Source organism: Aptenodytes patagonicus, chromosome 2 (assembly GCF_965638725.1).
Source record: "Aptenodytes patagonicus chromosome 2, bAptPat1.pri.cur, whole genome shotgun sequence".
NCBI classification, from domain to species: Eukaryota; Metazoa; Chordata; class Aves; order Sphenisciformes; family Spheniscidae; genus Aptenodytes; species Aptenodytes patagonicus.
Window position 1 is genome coordinate 58,522,255 of NC_134950.1, and position 21,740 is coordinate 58,543,994.

At 39.5% G+C, this 21,740-nt stretch overlaps 1 protein-coding gene across 1 annotated transcript in view; it reads right to left on the bottom strand.

Moving 5' to 3' along the window:
• PIEZO2 (piezo type mechanosensitive ion channel component 2) overlaps positions 1 to 21,740 on the bottom strand; it is a 324,199-nt gene that overhangs the window by 161,754 nt on the left and 140,705 nt on the right. Inside the window, exon 4 of the mRNA XM_076329988.1 lies at positions 6,642 to 6,684. Within this exon, the coding sequence (XP_076186103.1) occupies positions 6,642 to 6,684 (43 nt within the window). The remainder of the gene's footprint in view (positions 1 to 6,641; positions 6,685 to 21,740) is intronic.

Below are 21,740 nucleotides of genomic sequence, written 5' to 3' on the forward strand. Positions count from 1 at the left end.
CAACCTAGACCTGGAAGGAGGTTGGCTTGGGAAGTGCCTCTGATGCGTCTGGATTCCAGTGCTCACCGCTCATCACGAGTGATTTCGGAAATTGAGTTCTCAGTCTCTGCAAGGGGTAGGGAAGATATACACAATATTTTTGGCTACACTAAGCAGGGGCATGTGTGGAGCAGCTGCAAAAGCAGACATCCGTCTACTCTCAGAGACCAACATAGGAACAAAAACGCATCTCTCAGCGATGACAGCTAACTTGCTCCTGGCGTCTACTGGGAAAGCTGTGTCTCCCTACCTGTGGCATGTGGGGCTGTTGTGTTTATTTTGCTTCAGACAAAAACAATGCAGATCGTCCTCCTTATCACCTTGTGATTAGAAGAGTAGTTGAAGGAGCTACTGAAATACGTAGAAGATCTGGAATATATCTTAATAGGAGCCAATCTTCTTATCTGGGGTCTAGCCTTGACATAGCAATCTTTTGGTCTTTTCTACTTTCTTTGACAGTCTTATTCCCTTCCCTGCTCCTACTTCCTTTCCCTTTCCTTTCCTTGAGGTGTGAGAGCTACCAATCCCCAACTACCATTTCATTCTTCAGAAATAGAAAAAGGATTTAAGAAGAAGCGTAACAAGCCCACAAGTCAATACACAGTACTTCACTAACAGGAGCAGCTTTCACTGTCGATCACCCTCAGCATCACTTTAGCCAGAATCTGGGATGCTGCCTGTTGCACCTTCTACATAGATGTTGCTGCTGTACAAATGGTGCAGACGTGTCGTATTAGCATTATGTAGAGCGGAAGTCACATACTTTTGCATATATAAACATGTAACTTCAAATTAAAAGGAAATTTTTGCATACCACAAAAATAACAATAATTTCAGAATCAGTTTGAAGCTATCAACCAAACAAATGTTGTATCTTCAATATGGAAAACTCAGGTTTTTATACAGATAATTACATTTTACTAAGAAACTGGTGCTCAAAAGTTCCTTTCTCTGTGTCACTGAAACAGCTATTTATTATGAAAAACATACTTATTGAATGTTGCCAAATGTGTAATAACCACACATATGTTATTCTTCAAATATATATTTTTTAAAACAGTTGGTATTTACTTAACATATAATAACAGTTATTAAATCATTCTTAAGTCTGTTTTGTGGAACCGTAATGTAAAGCATTACACACTTGAGAGAAACACCATGGGAACAAATGTAAAAAGGGAATAGGTGCGTTGTTAGTAGCTGAGTAGTTACTAGTCACATTAGAAATTACAACTCAGAGAAGAGTAGTAAGAGGAAGACTGGAAGTCTGGAAACCCTGCAGGACAGTGAGTTTTAAGAGGCCCAACACCGTTCATTTAAAGATTTAAAATGATTAGATCATTTCTAGGTCAACAGATACATAACAACAGAAGACATTTCTGTAATCATTATTGAATCTACTAGACAAGGATATAAACTCCATCATCTGGTAGCTCAAATTAGAGAAATTTAGATTTTTAAAAAAGTCCTTCTTTTGGTTTTAATCTTCTGCAGTGTGGAAGTAGCAGTTTTCCCAACACTGGCTGTGGGTCTTTCCAGGCTCTGGGCTGCAAGCCTCACCCCAGCCGTGACCTGGAAAGACCCCACGGACTGTGTTACAGGAGAAGACCAGCTCAATGACTGACCTGATCTTCTTTCCTTTTGAATTTTAACAGGCTTTGTGCATTAAGCTATCTTTTTAATTGCCAGAGTAGCCAGGAAAGAAGCACAGTCATTGTAAATTGTTCATAACTATTTCACTTGAGAGTTTGAGTGAGCCATTTCCACTGGGTCCTGCATGTGACTGAAAAAATCTTAGGCCAGTGAGATGAACAATGCCTTCTGAAACACGCTTAGTCTTATTTGGAACAAAGTAGAACAGAGCTGACTGCTTTCCAGGCATTTTCATGAATATGTGGGTGTCATCTAAACACGCACCAATAATGAACAATAATCCCCAGGTTAACAGTGGAAAAAAAAAAATCATCCTATTTATCCACAAACCTACTTGCTTTGGCTTATTAAAGATTAATAAAGAAACCATGTAAAGTGACAGTTTGCTTGATGTACAGGTGTCACACATGCTCAGCATTTTAAACCATGTTTCTTGTAGGACAGCATAATACAGGCTAACATCTTTCATAATTCTCCAAATTTCTCCAAAATGTTCTGCAGAAAATGCAGTCAGGGACTGCAGTCAAAATCGTCTTGGACAAAGGTGATAAATACTATAGTATGTTATAATTAGCTTATTTGTAATGTCTCAAAAACAATCAATAACATAGAGACCTTCATTTAAATCTATCAAACCCACATATACTCCATTTAATTGAAAAGCTCTTAACTCCAGTCATTTCCTGGATATAAAGCTACTTTACTCAAGCTCCAGCATTTTTAATTTCTCTCGCGCTGAAAAGCAGCACCCTCAGAACACAAGTAATGCTTACATAAAAGCCTCGCAGTCAGATCTCTTGGTGCCTCTATGTTTTTCAGGATATGAAGACAACAGCAATGTAAACACTCTACTATTGCAGAATAAACATCATGTAACCACAAAGCAGTGATGACATAACCTGTATATTATCTGGGCTTAATCTTCTGCAATGTAAACTGAGTGTCCGCATCTCCAGTTCCTCAATCCACTCTAAAACAGCCTGTTAAGAGGAACATTTTATATGAATTTTCTAGTTTTTAAGCAAAGACATATTCCTCCTTAGGACATTACTTTGAATGCCTTTCCTTTTGTGTATCTAAAAATCTTGCTTCCTCCTGAATAAGAATGTCCTTGCTCAAACAACACATTTAAATGCTATTGATATTTCACAGCTGACTCAGGTGTGCCTAAGTCAACAGCTTGCAGAGAATATGTTTTTAAATAGCAAAACATGTGCTGCTGCTGCTTCTTTTCTTAGTGATGATATACATAATACGAGAACAGCTGTACGGGATCAGACCTAACATAGCTGTAGCCCACTATCCTGTCTCTATTGGTGGCCATAAAGGGATGCCTGCTGAAGAGAATAAAACTAGGGAAAGCACTTAGTGATACACCCCCAGAATAATCTCTCAGGTCTGAGAGATAGGCAGACCTGGGATTTCTGTTTCTGTGACTGCAAGTTAAATGCGCTTCCTGCATCAAAGTATTACATATAGCAATGTGTATCCCTTTGTTTACTTTGGCAACTATTCCTTAAGGCGTAAGAAATACTGATCTTTAGCAATCACATACAATATGATATTAAGCAAGTATTTCTACAAAGGAGTTAACAGTGGACTTCATACACGTGTTATTCATGGATCTTCTTGTCAACCAACTTGTTATTGCTGATATATTCATGTCGTACAAAAGCTTGTGTTAAAAATACAGGTAAGAAGATGAATATTGTTATTAAAAAAACCCCAAACCTTAATTGTTCTACCTGTTTAAAGGACTTTATTTTTCTTGTTTTCTCTTTGCCTGTACTCTGAAAAAGCTGATATGAGAACACATTTGCTTCTATGATTATGGCAAGCCAAGTACATTTACATCTTCACCCCATCCGTGCTAACTAACAAGCTGCTTCAATTGAAGTTACTCCAGGATGACAATCAATCTTTCAGGGTGCAGAAGTGCCATCTGAAAGCCTTTCTTCTTTTCAAACTAGAATGGCAATAACAGGATCTGCACAGTAATCTCTTCTACATATTTGCCTCCTTTCAGGCAGGCTTCTCAGTGGTAATTCAGTATATTAGGAATTCTCCATGTTTCATGTGGTACATACATTGCACGTACACAGCTACAGCGGGTTCTCCTTGTTTTGAAACATCTCACAAGTTGGAAATTGCCACAAATAGAACTTCTAATGAACTCACCGTAAAAAAATCGACCATTTTCCATTGGCAGTTTCAAGCCATAGACCCAAGGTATCAATTCATTCTAGCACTCCTCAAAACTACTTTTTTTTCCATTCTGATGGAGACAAACAGCACCAGTAGGTGCTAATTCGTAATCTTAAAAGAAGAATGGGGTGATGAAAGAATCAGTATTTTACTGTAGTGCCCTTCAGACATGTATGATATCATGCTGAATGAAATGCTCATCAAGAAACCAAATTGGATGTAACTTGAGGAAAAAGCACAACCTATTAAAAAGAACCCCTCAACGATATCAAACTTAGCAACTGAGAGTATGTAATTTTCACTGATATCCAGCTTTTTTTGCAGTGCTGTTAAAAACACTCTATCTCTAAATAGACGACATCCAGTAAGGTGTCACAGTTAAGGAATTTCTAGTCTGATTCTTGATTTGGCACTGCATCTTCTCAAGTTGATGTTTATGAACCACAGACCCTACCCTGATGCTGTAACAAAATGGAATCACAGTTTTTCTTTCAATCAATACTGTGCCTTATGCTATCTACATACAGGTTTAACAGAAACTACAGGTTAAGTAGTACACTTCACTTTATGTTTGTTAAAATTATTTTTAAAAAATTCTAAAAATTGCTAATATTAAAAATTTGAGACAGAAACATTTTAAAATTAATTTTGATCAGAAACCTATCCAGGACTACTAAATACTGACACTATGAAAGACTGCAATTTTCTGCTCAGGTTGCCTATATTACTGGGGCATTTTTAAGCTTATGGGGCAGTAGGAGAGACATTTTTATCTAGTGAGCTGATTAAAGTCTTAAAATATTTCTGACTGGTGGGAAGCTATGAAATGAAAATGCCCATGTTTCCTCAGTTACAAAATGATAAGTATTCCGTATCAGTCTGGATTTCCAAGTTCTGATAAAAATACACGGCAACAAAATGGCTTTTTGTTTGTTTGTTTGTTTAAAAATGTTTGGTCAAAGTCTTTACAGGAACGACTCTACTGGTATCAAGAGACTTACAACAGAAATTAATTTGACCTCTATATATTATTTGGTGGAGGAAAAGTGTTTTTATTGTTCAGTAATATTTTACTTTTAAACTAACCCAAGCCTGTAAAGCTACAAAGATAGCTCTGTATCAATGAAAAGCTAAATTTCACCAAGACAGATCTTTGTCACATTTAAAAGTGATTTGCTTTTCTATGTTTCCTTTGAAGAACCAAAATAGTATGTACCAACATAATATTTATGGCTGTGAGAATAACAACAAAACATAATCTTTCTATGCACTTCTGTGTCTACTATGTTGAAAAGAGCACTGTCCTTCAATTTTGCAAATGTAATGTCTAACATGGAACTCTAATGTATTTAGCTGAACAAGTAAACCAGGCTGACCCTGTGCATGCTCACTCAGGATCATAACATAGATGCTTTCAAAATCACCTTCTAAAGAAAGAGAATTACTAGTCGTTAGGACACTAGCATCTCCTTAGACACTTCAAACAGATGTTCTTATAGAGAGATGGGTGACCACCTTTCAGAGACTACAAGTCTGTGGTACCACTCCTGAAGACCTGGAAGCTATTTAGGGATAGCCTTAACCCTTCCCTCAGGTGCCACATTTCTAGACGGAGACCAGAGAAAGTCAAGTATTTAGAAATGTATTTCTTCAAGTGGTGTTAGTTAAGCAGACTCCTCCTATAAAAGGATGATATAGAAAAAAACTTTTCATATATCGCTGCCAAGATCTAAGAATCTTAATTACAGGTAGGAGTTAGGGTAATTAAACTTAAGCATCAGTCTTGTTGTAACAAAAACTTGCTTTGTTGTAATAAAAACTTTATGCAAGGTAAAGGTCAGAAGAAAAATGCAGCTTGCTTTCTGTTTGTGAGAAAGGAAGGAAGTAATGAATTTTCTGTTTCATATGATTTGTATGGCTATTTATTGACTTCAGAAAGGCCTGATTGTAGGGTTTGCTGAGATGCCCCAGGCAGTATGCACAGCACACACTCATGCAACATGAAGAAGAGAAATCTCTTCTTGCCCAGTCAACAGTGACCCAAGCACATTGGTGTACAACTGCAAGCCACTCTGTCAAGGCAAAACAGCAAAACTTTATTCAAGTGGAGAGCAGATTCTTCTGCTTACCATTTGTAGAACAATAAACATGAGATTGAGCATCTGAAACTCAACATCAGATCACTCTTTACTGGGCTTGGCCTAGTTTAATTTCCAAGAGAGACATATATTTTTGCTATGATGACCTTGTGGTTAAGTTTGGCTGCAGGAAGTTCTTGCACTTGAGGAATGTTGAATTCCGAATTTTCCTCTAATGCTAAATAGCTCTCTGCCAGCTTTGGTCCTCTTTCAACTTCATTTACTTTTGTCAACTAATATGTCACAGGTTAGAAGTTTCATGGAAAAAATAATATGAGCGAGAGCAATATTTTCATTCATAAGTAAGACTTCTGCCCAAATAGTGTGCCACCTTTTTTAATACTAGCATGCTATATAGTCGCCAGCAAAAAACATTATGAGCCAAGTTCATATGGTGAGTAAGTTGCTTCAGATCGACTGGGGAAAGGGAAGAGGACATAAACAGAAAAGCTGAACGTATATGTGCATGACACTGGATAACTTCCTCTCTAAATTTGAGGTCATAGATACGTTCGATCAGCTAAAATAAATAATTCTGCCAACTTGTCCATGCAGTTTTTCTTCCTATTCTTTTTGCAATGGTAAGGAAACAAATTTATGGCTTACCTTTCAAAACCAATCTGCCGTAACGTTTTCTCCCACGTTGAACCTATACAAAGAGGAGAAAAAAACAAACACCCTCAGTAAAGAACCTTTATTGTATGAACACTCTTACTCTTCTCCTTTCCTTGTGCAGCTGGGATCTGTATAGGAAGGTGATTTTTCCACCCCTACAGAAGTACTTGTAAATAACATCTGTTTTCCCCAGACTGAAGAACTTTTAAGAGAGGCTACCACCGGGTGACATAACTGTGTGGAAGGGTATCAGCCTATATAACTCCTTTACATTGCAAAGCAGCCAGTCACTGCTACAGTTCACTGCGATTCCAAGGGTGGTCTTCTCTTCTACAGCAACACGATCTGTACATGACTCCTGAAAGCGCTGAGCTGGCATATCACATCACGCACTCTTCACATTTCAGCTTTTCACTTTACTGCAGTGTTTGCCTGATTCTTGCTGAAAGCTTTACAGCTCCTTCTGAAATGCAGCCCTTTTATTTTTAAGCAAAAGCATGAAGATGTATTTCTGCTTTATTGTTTAACCCTTCATACTCATAGAAACAGCTGCAAAGAACTCTTTCTCAAAACGATCAAGGACTCAGCCCCACAAACTACTCAAATGGGCAGACTCATCTGAAGAATTGCCCTCAGTATTTCTGATGCACTTAATACAATTTCCACCCAGATTTTCTCAAAAATACCCCCACACACTGCAAGCATTAGGTGATCAGTTTTCAGCTCTTGGTAGTTTTTTGCTTATTGCCAGTCTCTTTCTTGCTACCATTATGTGGTCATTATCAATACAGGCTACTAAGAGCACAAATATCTCAAGTCATGCAGGTCTGCAAGGCAAATATGTAGGAGGACATGAAGCTGGGTCATAGTTTGCTCTCTGTCTTTTTACACTCCTGTGAGAAATTTAACAGGACTCCATGCAAGGTAAGCAACTACAGTTCTTTTTGAAAGCTTCATTGCACTTAAACTGAAATCAGAGAAGTGACAATAACTCCTGTTGCTGATGCAGTCCATCACCTAAAGGGAAATATAAATTAGGAACAAACAGATTCCCTGTGAGTGACATTTAGTAGCATCAGAGAAACTCAACAGACAAGCAGCAATGTTGCCGAGAATTACTGAGAAAGAGCGGAAAGACATGAAGGAAAGCAACTTTGTCTGATTTAAATCTGGAGAATTTCAGGATTAAATGCATATTGTGCAGTGAGTGCCCATACAAAGATTATAACAAAATCATGGATTAGATTCTTTCTACTGACAATCCAAGTCCTACTTGCCAAATTAGTATGGGGAAAGTGGTGACATAATACTATCAGTCAGAAAAACCTCTGCAGATGTATCTCTTACCATAATTACCCTTCCATTCTGTTAAAGGTATCAGCTCAGAAATCAATGATTTGCCGTGTTTGTAGTATGGTATTTATCTCTAATCTGCAACATGTTAAATATTTGAATAAGACCTAGTAGATGCTTTCAGTCTTTGAATTCGGGACACTTACTGCCGATCTAGATAAGAATCTAAAAACTCAACTTCTAAGAAGTTTTGGGTTTGAGGGTTTGTTTTTTTGTTTTGTTTTTTTTTAAACCTAGCAACAGAATTCTTTCTACTCAATTGACTAAACTTTCCGGTTTAGCCCAAGGAGAATGTGGTAAATTTCTAAAGTAATGATACATTTTTTTCTGCACAATATTATCTAGTATTTGTCTGGTTTGCAAATCACAGACTGAGCAAATAAAAACTGAAATTAATAAAACCCAGAAAGTTAATTTCCTTATAGGCCTATGACATGCAAGGCTTCCTTCACAGTTCCTAACTGGACAGCCAAACAATTAAGTTAACATGGGCCTGCGGAAAATAAATTCCTTGTATTAATGTCTGGGTTTTAGCGAGAGGAAAAGAAGTATATGCTCCTAAAATCAACCGAAGTCCGACATTTCACTCCATACAGGAAGTATTTGGGTTGGCTAAGGGGTAGGTTCACGGCCGGTTCCAAACATGGTCAGTATACCACGTTATACTCTTCTGGAACCCCTTCTTCATTCAACTTCTCACTGCCAGTCGCTTCAAACTTAGTCACACACGTATTTTCAGCAAAAGGCTCTAAAAACCTTTTCCAGTGATACATTAGGGCAATGGACACAAAGCTTTTCTGTCAGGACTGTTACAGCTACAGCCAATGATCAATGTAAAAACACTTTTAATTGTCCTCATTCATTCCAAAGCAGGCGGGGATTCCAGGCCCATATCCAGCAGAGTACACAGCGATAAGAGGCTTCAAAACTGAAGTGGAGAAAGCTCTACCTTCACTTTATGGAAAAAAATGAGTCAAGTTCTGTTCTGGAATAACTGAACAATGTACATTGTTTGATCAGTACAGGGAGCTTCTACTGTGGCACCTCTATTTGCTTGAGGTGAGGCAAGACTTCTGCCTGCACAACTACCTACATACAACACCTTTCATCAACACTAAGTTCATATTTTATAAAAAGAAGTCCTCTAAAGACATCTTTAAAGCAGGACAACAAACATTCTCACACACATTTATTTCAGATAAACATGAAAACCAAAAATCATGTGTAGCACAACAAACCGTCAACATTTCATTGAGATAAATAACCAGTCCATTAACATCTTCTATTATGAGTTATCCCCCAAACCCATCACCTTCTGCACGCCCCTGGAGTATATCTGGTTTCATGTAGCACTGATGAATCAAGTCATTGCTAAAAAGATGACTGTGCCACTCCACAGGTAAGCGCAGGGCAGACACAAGCAATTCTCCATATACTTTATGTGATCCTGCTGGCTCTGAAAGAGTATTCAACAGTTTTTGAAGTTTGAAGATTTGAAGAGTGTTGAAGAAAAGAAATCTCAACAGTACTTCTTAAAGCACAGACTAGCGCTGGCATCTTTAGTCAGCGTTTCTATGCTTTTCACTGTTGTGTATGCTACTTGTATGAATTTTTCACCCCATGATTGGCTACACTTCAGTTGTATGATATACAGAGTCCTACGAGAGAGAGAGAGAGAGAGAGAGAGAGAGAGAGAGAGAGAGAGAAAAGCAAAAGAGAAAAGGGAATTGGGTCTCCACTGGTTTGAAATAATCTTTTGGCTGCAGCTGGCTAGCAGAACACTCTTTGAAATGCATGTGACTCCTCTGAAGCAAAGCCTGCCAAGAACACAACTAACATTTCATATTAAAAAAATATACATCTTTTTTATGGAGTCTTATTTTAAAATGTTTATGATCTAAACATTCTGTTTTAAGATTTGCCAATTCCATTCTCAATAGTATCAACTTCTACACTGCACTAACAGCCAAAAGTAAATACCCTGAGGTAACAGCAGCACTAAGAAGAATAACGCTATTAAAAGTCTAGAAAACTTATTATTTGATTTAAACCTTACTCGGTGCTTCCAAAACATTAAACAAGATTTAAGTCACGTAACTCTCATTAAAATCAAAACAGGAGTTTTTCACGAATTAAAGACTTGATCCTGCTCCCAGAGAAATCAATAGGAATTTGGCTATTCAAGTCAGTCTTTCTCTCTGCTGGGACTGTGGAAAACATTCACCTGTCGACTTTCAGAATCAATCCACTGCTACACTTTGGTTGCTAAGTTAATTTGGCTTCTCTTTGCTTTCTGGTTTTTACCACCATGTCAAAAATACCAAAACTGTTTATAAGAATGCATTAATTTGGTACCTATGTAATTAAGCTTTTGTTCCAAATATTTGCTCCAGAGTGCCTGACCATTCCCATCTGTTCCAAAGATTCTGTTTCACATTAACAGCGCTAGCTTTAAAATTCTTCAAAAAGATGAAGCATAATGTACTTCCAGAATTACTGCTCACATTTAATAGGAACAATGGTAAAATGCACATCATGCTCACATATGCACTCAATGAAATCCTAGCATAAGAATGAGAGTATAAGGATATGAGATTTAATAAGATAAAATGCAAACCATCTTTCTGAAATGAAAAGTTGTCTTCTTTGACAGGTAGGCTTTCATTTATATGGCAGTTTCCTTATTTGGTTTGGTTACAACTCTCTGCTTACTGTCAACTTACTATGAATGGGAGGACTCATAATCCACTGCTAGGCTGCTCACCTTTACAAACCATGAAGTTGCCTAGCTGCTGAAGTGCAATGGTAGGCTTAGGAAAAACACAGAGTAACATATTCATAGAATACCAGCTTGGCAGGGACCTCAAGGATCATCCGGTCCAACCTTTCTTGGCAAAAGCACGGTCTAGACAAGATGGCCCAACACCATGTCCAGCTGAATCTTAAAAGTGTCCAATGTTGGGGAAAAATATTGGATAAGTGATTTTCAGCCATTCACGGAGGTTGCACAACTATTCACTTTGAGCCATACCACGCCCCATCTGCCAGTACAGCAGAGGTCTGTAGCTGTTCAGGGTGAAGTCTGGCATGCACTGTAAACACACAGCAAAAACACGTGCCTCCTATACCATCCCCATGCAGGTATGCATGAAGGTCCCTATGGATCCTGTGGTCCCTATGACCGTGTGCAGTGATTATCCACAGCCCTGCTACCTTATCACTTCTCCAGAGTTAGTGGCTACTTTAAGAACTATATTCCTGTGTCTGGCTCTGCTCTTGAGGCTTTCTAACAGTAAGAATAATAATTCTTGCATTCTTTTCTCACTGTGATCTGACATAAGGACCTGAGGGAAAAATACGACTTAATTGAACCAAAAGACATTGTTTGACATTTTTCAATAAGCATTAAGTGAGCCTGTCAAATTCAAGTATATAATGGGAATAGTATGAAAATCTTCAATAACTGGAATAGGACAAAGTATCTAAATTACAACTCAAAGGTAAAAAAAAAATTTTGGATCCCATCAATGTGGTATCACAGAGAGTCACCCAGGCTCTGAAGGAACTAGCAAGTTACCAGACATAGCACAGTCACACTTAGCTCATGAGAGTTACATGCAGGCATGACCTCATAACCCTGTTATAATACATTAGAAACAGGTAGATATTCTTGGAATACTAACGGCATTGATCTTTTCTCTAAAATTTTGAAGAAAAAGAGTTTCAGAGGAACTGATGATTTTGTACTGGTCAGAATATTCCTACCAATTTCAAAATTTTGATCTGAAGCCTGTGACACTTACTAGTATTCTCCAAACCAGAAAAAAAAAAAGAAAACCAAAAACACCCCAAAACTTTCACATATTCAAGAGATACAAAACAGTGATACAGAATACCCCAGAAATTGAAAGAAACACTTTGCTAAACCCTTCCATTGCAGGTGCCATTTCTCAACTCTGTTTCTCAAACAACTTAGCAGAGAACAGGGCAGAAGTTCACAGAGTCTAGCCCAGTTAGACTAGTTGGGGACCCGAGTATCTGAATCCACACCTAAAAACTCTCAACAAACTGGATGGACACACTGGCTTGTCCTGCTAGAGCTTCTCTGTCAGTGGAGACACACGTACCATATAAACCATCTGAGGTTTTGCAGTCTATTTTCAGTGGATTGGGGAACACTGCTCTGCTGTATGTTCTCCTTCATCACCTTAGTACTTACTAACCATTTACTAACCAGTACTACTATCTAGCTGAAATGTACACAACCGCCACTAATAAAAACTGCCATGTTTGGAACATGTCAGCTTCAGCAGCTTCATACATTATTAACAGTCTTTCCAGTTGCTTGTTCCCAGTAGCAAACTTCTATCTTCTCCGAAACAAAAAAATAAATAAATTATGTTTTCTCAGAAATCTTACTTTTTTGCTTTTTAATCAATATAGAACCACTGGTTTTATGAAACAGACTAGTAGTTTTGACTACAGAAATGCATGTGGCATAGGAAAGACCTTTTTCTTACTTGCTCCACAGTACCACAGAGATATTATTAGCACTTACTTACCTGTACATTGGCTAACCATTAGCTAGTTACATGCAACGTGCCTCTTACAGAAATGATCATTTCTCTCATGTGAAGTGGCATCAGACAATGCTACTTTGGCATTTAGCATCTATCTGTCCATTTTGAGAAATAAATCTCTCTTACACTTCCTCTTCCTTTGATTCAAACTCCTTAGGGTGCATCCTGCACTCACCACTTTGTAATTTGATCACCACAGTGTATCATCTGGGATAATGACATGACTTTCTTTTAAAATGATGTCTCTTAATATGGCATATTACTACTCTGCTGTGTCCATGCTGGTGTTTTAATTCAGATCAAGAGAGTATTTCTTGAGCAAATCTCTTACCATGCTTTGGTTTGCATGACAGAGTGATCTCTGAGTGCACAAACTGGATTCCTTTCACATGAAACTAAACCGCACCCCAAGGACACAACTGCTGTGTTTCAACCACTAATGGGCATTCGGTCCGCATGACCAGACCAGAGCTAATCCACAGTAAACCCCACTCAAAACATGTATCGTGTGGCGGCCAGGGACTCTGCACTAACTGCTTCACTCCCGTCACGCTGCGCTGCTTGCGAAGGCAGATGCAGCTCACCCCACCACTCCCAGTCCCAGTCCTGGAGCGCCCCCAGAAAAGCTTTCCAGTTACAGTCACCTCGAGGGATGGAGGGGCAGGTCAGGCTGCTCACCCTCGGGATTGTTACCTGGGCTGTATCCCATCCGCTACAGTGAGCAGGAGCCTTTCTACTGCCCTGATGTACAAGCAGGATTGCACTGGATGCTCAGCACAGCCACACGCCCCACAAAACCCCATGGAGCCGGTTCCGTAAGGCACAGCAGCAGATTATTTCATTTTTAAAACAACTTCTCAAGGAGAAGGAGTAAGGGAAAATCTGGGCTGTTATGGTGTGCTGTGCATACTGAAGAGACTAAAACCACCAGTAGAACAGAAATGGAGGGCCACTGGTCTAGGATTCTGGCTAGATGAAGAAAGTGATTACTGAATACACACCAAGAAAGAGGTCACACCAAGAATAAAGATCAGACGTTGCAAGTCTTTACTTGCCTTCCACTCATACCAGCTTTCAACAGATTTTTGACTGAATAAAGAGTACAAATTTGATCCTTACATGATAATGTCATGGGAAAGATTTATTGTGTATTTTCTCCTGTGAGGAAAATACTAAGTTATTATTGTGAGATACAAAAATTGCTTTCCTATTAAAAGAGAAATCTTGACTCATTCCATGTTAACCGGAAAAATAATCATCGTCAAAAACACTACTTCTCCTCTAAGGAGATTTTAATGAGTGGGAACTTTTACTAATAAAATGAGCAGACTAGGAATATAGAGCAAAGAGAAATAGTACCGACACTATATTTGTGTGTGTGCACAGAGATGCATATTGCTTTAAAATGAGTATTAGAAAGACAACAGCTATGGTAAAGCGATTAACGGCTGTATCTGGCAGTCATCTCTTCCAGTCTGTGGCTTCCCTGGGAGCTCTGGGAGCCCAGAAGGGTCAGCAAAGCTCCCACAGATAAGTGGGGACCCTAAAAGCAGCTGCTCCACAGGCCTAATCCATATTCTTTGTTTTGATCTTGATTAGCACCAGAATTGGAGGGCTGGGGGAGGATTGTTTTTAAAATTGATCATTTAACTTAAGGTAGATAACACGATGTGAAAAACTCCCTAGTGCACCTGGGACATAAGTGATCCAGCATCTCCTGCTCGCTGGTCAGACCGTGCCAAATGGAGGCAGGGACAGATCCCAGCTCACTTTGTGTGATGGTGAGACCAGTGTCTCTGAGCCTGATCCAAAGTCTATAGAAATAACTGGAAAGATTTGCATTGAGTTAATGGGCTTTGATAGTCTGTCTGAAATGGGAACAAATAGCAATAAGGAATAGTAAAAAAATAATCTGTTTTTCAGTAATGTAAACAACAGCTATCATTTCTACCCCAGTAATAAACTACTGAGGTGCAGTGTTCTTGTGGATAATTCATTTGGGGAGAATGGGAGCAGAGGAAGAAGTAGTTTCAGAATTTAAAACATTAAATGGGACACAGCTTGTTTTAACTGTGGTTTATGTATTTTTATATCAGAATCACACACACCATTTTATACGTGAAGATGACTAATTAAACAGCAAGTTAAGAGATGTGTGGAAGAAATAATAACTTGGAAAAAGAAAATTTGGGAAAGTACTTTCTACATTTGTTCTTCCATGCCAGATTTGTTTAAAATGATACACAGGCAATAAAGCCAATTTAAATTGGCTGAATTGCTTCACCTTTTTTTTTAATGAGCTTTTTCAACAGGATGACAGGTTCCATAGTTTTTATAAGAATAATGGCTTCTTTTGTCTGCTTAGATATAGTATATCAAAAACACAGGCAATCTTCCCCTGCAACACACACATGCTTAAAACCACTCTTATTTTAGTCTCATTTCATTTCAAATTTGTTTCCTGAACAAGGCAGCAAAACAGCAAAACCCACAACACTAGAAAATCTTTGGGGAATGTGTTTCAGATGAAACCTGACATAGCTAGTTAATGGAAAGTTGTTGTTGTTGTTGTTGTTGTTAATCTATTATTTATCTGTTTGTTTGCTGTAATGGTTGGTTGGTGGCTTTTAACGCAAATTTCCAAGGATACTGGAGCTTTGAATTCATTCTGTTGTCTTTTACTTTTGTTTTTTAAATAGACCTGCTCCCCTTTCCCCATGACAGTAGACCACTGCAAGAAAGGATGAAGAAAAGGACTTTGCACACTGTGCCAAGCAGAACTTTGTAGGTTACCAGCACAGAATCACACTGCAGGAGTAAAGTGGGAAAGAATCAGACAGTCCACATATATAGCCAATCTCTTATTCTTTTTTACAGCAGGAAAGGGTGTCAGGGCTCTGAGGAGCAGCCTTGAACAAAGGCGACATTTCCTGCCATTGCCATGGGGTATGTCAACCTCAAGTCAGAGAGTGAGTAAGCTTAAGAGCATCAAAGTTCTGCTCCAGACCTTCGGAAAGGAGGCCAAATAATAACTAAACGGGCCCTTTTTCAAATATGGAAGACTGGCTTTGCTTTGGTTTTCAAAGTAAAAGCAAAAGAACTTAAAGAAAACTTGTAGTAAGTTTTATTTTTCATAAACCTGAAGAAAATGAGATTTTTCTCCATTTTTGTTGGCAGAGAAATTCTCTCCTCTCCCACCCCAACCAACACCGCTCTGTCTGCTAAATAGTATCTTAGAGGCAAGGTTTTCACTTCAGAGCATAATTGACGGGCATCCTTCCAATTTCTAGAGCTACTCTCTGCTTAGTTTTATTGTAACATAATATACTGTTATGAATAATAATGTCGACCTAGTTTCCTGCAGTGATGAATGTGTGCAGTGTTCCAGCGCAAGGAATTTGCTTTTCATTGTCTCATTTTCTCTTTTTGTCTCATCAGAAGAAGGACAGGTGGGCAAACGCTTCTTCCTGAATTCTGCAGCATAGACATATGGGAAGGGGGAGATAAATAACAAGGACGTCTTCAGTAGCACATCCATATACAAGAAATTATGGATGAGAGAAATAAGGATAGGAAACTAGGAAATCTTGCACAGAAATAGGAGGAACACTAAGATGACAGAAAACCAGCATTCCAGTGGCGGTATCTTTGACTCCACTAACATTTTGTAATGCATGTCTTTTCTCTGAAATTGCTTTTTTTTTAACATAGCTTTTTCTAAAGATAATAAAGAACCATTTCATTCATTATTTCCCTCACAGATTAAGGAAACACTCGCATAGTATGGCGAAGACAGCAACTCATTGTTGGTAGGCCTGAGGACCTGTCCGTATTCAAATTTTTCAGCAAAACCCCCCAAATTGTTTCAGTAGCTAAAATGACACCAGATACAAAGACCTGAAATGACGTATGAAGGATGATAACCAGAATAAACTTCAGAAAACTGGCTTGAGATGCGTACAGCCTCAGCACACCACCTTCCACAGAAGCAGAAAACAGCACTTTCAAACTCTCCTTCTGTTCGCATGCCATTAAGAGAAGGCCGCAGTGACTGCGCCAGGCAGCATGACAATTGGGGCACGAAAGCTGACTCACTCCCAGAGATCTCTTCAGAAGAGAAATCTGGATGCAGAAGGACATGCTCCTCTGGGCAGCAGCGTGAAGCAGGCACGCACACTCAATCGGGGAGAGGAAAACGCTTCCAACAGATGTTATGTTTGGGAGGAGTTTGGGCAGCTGGAGCCTGGCCGAGGCCCCGAAGGGGCACAAGGGAGATGCACCAACAGCAGAGAGACTCCCCGCTCACCCCCACCTCTCCCTCCCGACTCATGAGCACACAAATTTCAGCGTCCTCTGCAAAGCCAGGAAAGACCAGGGCTTTGCCTCCTGCAACTTGTTCTCCTGCACACCTGGAACATCTGCTGGATTTCACTGCCCCTGGCAGGGGACAAGAGCCACAGCTAAGCGTTACTGATCTGTGCCCTGTTCATGACCTGTGAAATAGCCATGGTCGAGCCACTAGAAGCGCCCAGACAGATTTCACAGGGATCCAACGCTATGTGGTTGTTTTCAGTTTCATCTATAATAGACTGCAGGATTGCATCCAGCATACTAGCAGATCATTTCACAACACTTAATTAGTTTTCATTAGGATGCCACAAATAGCATGAGCACTATCAACAAATTAAAGAAATCACCGGGTTCCCATTTTCAAAAGCAGTCCATGCTTTTTGTCTTGCATGCTTCAAATAGTTTACAAATATTTTGCTCTTTCTATAGTTACGTGCTTAATTAGGATTATTAGGAGTAATTTCTCCCCATTTAGTTTGTTTGGCTAAATCTAAGCCAAAAAAAATGGTAAAAGCACTGAAACTTTTGCCATTCTCATTAAGTTATGAGATGACAAGAGTATTCTCACACTTACTTAAAGTGTGCTTATTTTATCCTCACTGGAATGTGTTTTATTTAAGTGCTTCACTAGGGTATTAACAGAGTCATACCTTTTGAGTAAATACTGAAGATGATCAGCGGTAATGATTTCCTACTCAGCAGGGATTTTCATGTTACAGAAATCATGGGCAATTTAGACGTGTAACTCTCAAATGCATTTTTAAATCAGGTATTTTATTTATTCACGTGCTGCTTCGTTGCCTTTAGAAGTGATATTACATCACACCTAATAGAAGAGGGACAAACAGCACACTGTATTGTTTGCTTCCTTTCAAAGATACATGGCCAACAACAGCAACGCTTCAAAGCTAGCACCAGTTGGCGAGTTCTCCCAGTCCAAGCAGATCTGAAGAACTGGAAGGTCCCACAGTGGGATCAGGTGATGAAGCACAGGTGCAATCAATGCCCTTAGAGAATAAGCAGTTTATAAAGCATCTTCATGGGTGTATTAAAAACATATTGGAAACAACCTTGTTGTGCTCAAAATAAGACACACCAAAAATGCTACAGTCCAAGACCATGTTGTATGAAGGATATTGGCCCAATTTCTAAACCCATTTGTCTCATCCAAACTTTTCTCTGCATCAATTTTAGAAAACTACTTATACTGAACAGAGAAATCAGGGCATCTTGGCAACATTTTCTGCAAGGCATAAAGCCTGTCAAAATTTCTCGTCTTTGCCAGCTGGAATGCATTGAGTATATTTTATGTGGTTGCAAATGTGAGCTATTCACGGCAGTGGGGGACACTGTACCCGCTACAGGCTGAAAGAGGAGCAAAGAGCTGGAGGAGAGAAACATACATTCAATAGGAAAAGTGCCCGAAAAGTATAAAAGGGATCAATTTCTAACAAAGAACAAGTCATACATAAAAACATTGATTTATATTAGAAAGAGATTTAAAAGCCAAACTCGGCACTAAATCCAAACTTAATTTAGATCTAAATTAATCTAAACTTAATTTAATCACCTTTTATCTGGAGTGACTTCTTTAAAGACACTTTGTATGAGAAAAAAAAATTAACTCACAGTCTAAAACCTGCACGTCACCTCTTCTAATTACTATTCTGGAAAGGAGGTTTAGTGGTAGAAATAATAAATTTTTTTTTATTTTTTTGAGAAGTGGTGGCCAGCAACTCTGCACTAACTGCTTCACTCCTGTCACGCTGCGCTGCTTGCGAAGGCAGATGCAGCTCACCCCACCACTCCCAGTCCCAGTCCTGGAGCGCCCCCAGAAAAGCTTTCCAGTTACAGTCACCTCGAGGGATGGAGGGGCAGGTCAGGCTGCTCACCCTCGGGATTGTTACCTGGGCTGTATCCCATCCGCTACAGTGAGCAGGAGCCTTTCTACTGCCCTGATGTACAAGCAGGGTTGCACTGGATGCTCAGCACAGCCACACGCCCCACAAAACCCCATGGAGCCGGTTCCGTAAGGCACAGCAGCAGATTATTTCATTTTTAAAACAACTTCTCAAGGAGAAGGAGTAAGGGAAAATCTGGGCTGTTATGGTGTGCTGTGCATACTGAAGAGACTAAAACCACCAGTAGAACAGAAATGGAGTGCCACTTTTTTTTTTCCTACCTCGCTAATCCGTGTTTGTATTTCATACCAACACTTTGGTGCACTTCTTTTTTAAAGTCAGTGGATGTAAAGTAATACAACTTCACCAGGGCTCTCCGTAATATCTCATCCAGCTTCAAAAATTATATTTTCTAGGGTGGATTTCCTGGAGTTTTTACACCTTTGACATCATCACCATATCTGCAAGGGACAGAAGGACAAAATGATGCCTAACTGATCCTGCTTATGGGGGAAGAGGGCTCTAGAGAAAAGGGCAGAAGGTTCCATGTACTAATAACTAAGTACATGGAGACATAAGAGGGACTCACTTCAAAAGGATGCTGCAATTGTTTGTGCTCGCAGATGTTTGTGCTAAAACATCTGGCCTCCAAATCAGGCTGCAAAGCAGATGATACTGAATCACAGTCAGGATCCCATTCCTCACTCCAGCTCAGATTAAACCAAGCTGTAAGGCTAGCCACAGCTATATGCAGCCAGGTATGCATCCACCGGCACATCAGTGGAGGTTTGCTGATGAGCAGCTCCAGACTGCAAGCACTTCCCATTCCTCCCTACACAGAGGTCCGGCGGGAGGATAAGTGATTTATGGACACTGCTCCCCACTGCCGATGCAGCTGCCCTCAGTCCGAATGGGGCAGCTGTGATGGGAGGGCCAGCTCTCCCCGGCAGGTACACAACCTGTCTCCACCACAAAATAAAGAAGTCAGCTAAGTGTAGTCCAAAATGCCAAAACTCATAGATAAAAATTGACAACAGCTATCCGTTATTAAGCTCCCTGGTTTTGTTCATGCACATTTAATAACGCACTTCTCCATGACTCTTGTTTAAAGGTTTATTGTAGATATACTAATCTGAAAAAATGTACTTTGTTTCTAAGCAGTTGAGAACTGAGGAGATTTACAGTACTTTGTCAAAGGTCTTGGCTGGTGACAGTCAGCCTGGGATACATCTGAGCATCAGCTTTCATATAATCAGTCTATGCATTGTCCACTGTGGCAGTGTAAATCAAACACGACAACTAGTCCCACGGACATGGTTGGCTGGAGTATCCTCATTGACAGAACAGAAAATTGTATCACCACGTCAAGGACTTAGAAAATCGAAACCACAGGAACTACACGGAGCAAAGTAGATCTGGAACATGTGATCTCTTCAGAGGATTCAAAAATCTGTAATCTCACATGGACCAACCTTCAAAAATCTGCATTGTTTTTTTTTAAGTGTCAATTTTATAATTTCACTCATCCTTAACAAAACAGCAACATACAATAAAGGGGTCGGTGGATGGCTTAACAAATATTCCATATAGCAAACCTTGCAAGCTACTGGTCAGACTAGAAAAGTTGTGACCAAAAGCAATTACTACTTGACAGATATTTGGAGGCCTCTGTGAAACACTTCCTGCCTGCTGCTGCATTTTTTTAAATGCCAGTTTTACTATCCACTGTGTACACCAGAAAAGACACCCAAAAAAGCAGCGAATGTCACTGCCCAACTTAATGGGACCCAATTTTATGATCTGAACATTTGGCCTTTTTAAAAGGGGGAAACCTGTCGCGCTAAAAAATTTAGTCAAATTCACCTCACATCTAGAATTTCAGTGAACCACATTGCTAATAAAAGAGGCTACTGTTACTTGCCCTTTACAGAAAAATAATGAAATGTTAGTGGCCACCTCTTCAACCCACAGAAGAGCGAACTGCACTCCCTCCTCCTCCTCCTCCACCTCCTCCTCCTCCTCCTTCTCTTTCTCATCCTCCTCCAGTGTTGCTCAGCCCACCCTAATATTCCTCCCCATAGTGGGAGGGAAAATTTGAACTCTTCATGACCCTGGCTTGACACACTCTTCATGCCAAAAACTCCAAAGAGCCAAAAGTCTTCAGGCAAGCAAGGCCAACCTTTCAGAGGAAAAACACGGAGGAACCCCAAGAATAGTCCACAAATGTCAAAGGAAATCCTCACGCCATTAAGGCTGGATGTGCAGGTAGAGACATACAGGAGACGTTGTTTATTTTCTACATCCCTGTTCTCCACCTCCTTCCAAGGACAAAGATGCTTACTAGGTCAAAGTCCCTGTACTAGGTCAGCCCCACCACCCAGTATTCATTGCAGCTGTGGAAGAGGAGCTGTATTCAAATTGCTCAAGAATTCTGCTTCTGTCTCAAGAGGGAAAAACTGGCCACTGTAGTTTAAGAAAAAGAAAAACCAAAAACAAACAAACAAAAAAACCTTCAAAACTACTTATGTACAAGAAAAGGAGAAGATGCAGCCCTGCAGGTTATTCATTATTAATCCGACTTATTTTCTCATATGGCATTAGTTACACGTTACTTGAGATTTTAAAGCCATTTCTAGCTTTAAGTAAATATCTGCTCAAGTCAAAATTATGTACAGAATTAAGGATTAATTCACGAGAGAAATTTTAGACTTCAAGTAAATTTTTTTCCTATTAGTGCCTCATAATGAAGTAATTGTTGAATTAGTAATACATTTGTCAATCCCAGTAAGCAATTATAGTTAATATGTATAAAAAACTTACTGCTCCATTTTAGAACTTGAATAGCAGAAGTTTGGCATGAGGTTCTAATTATCTACTGAACGTGAGTCATGCCAAAACCAGTGGGA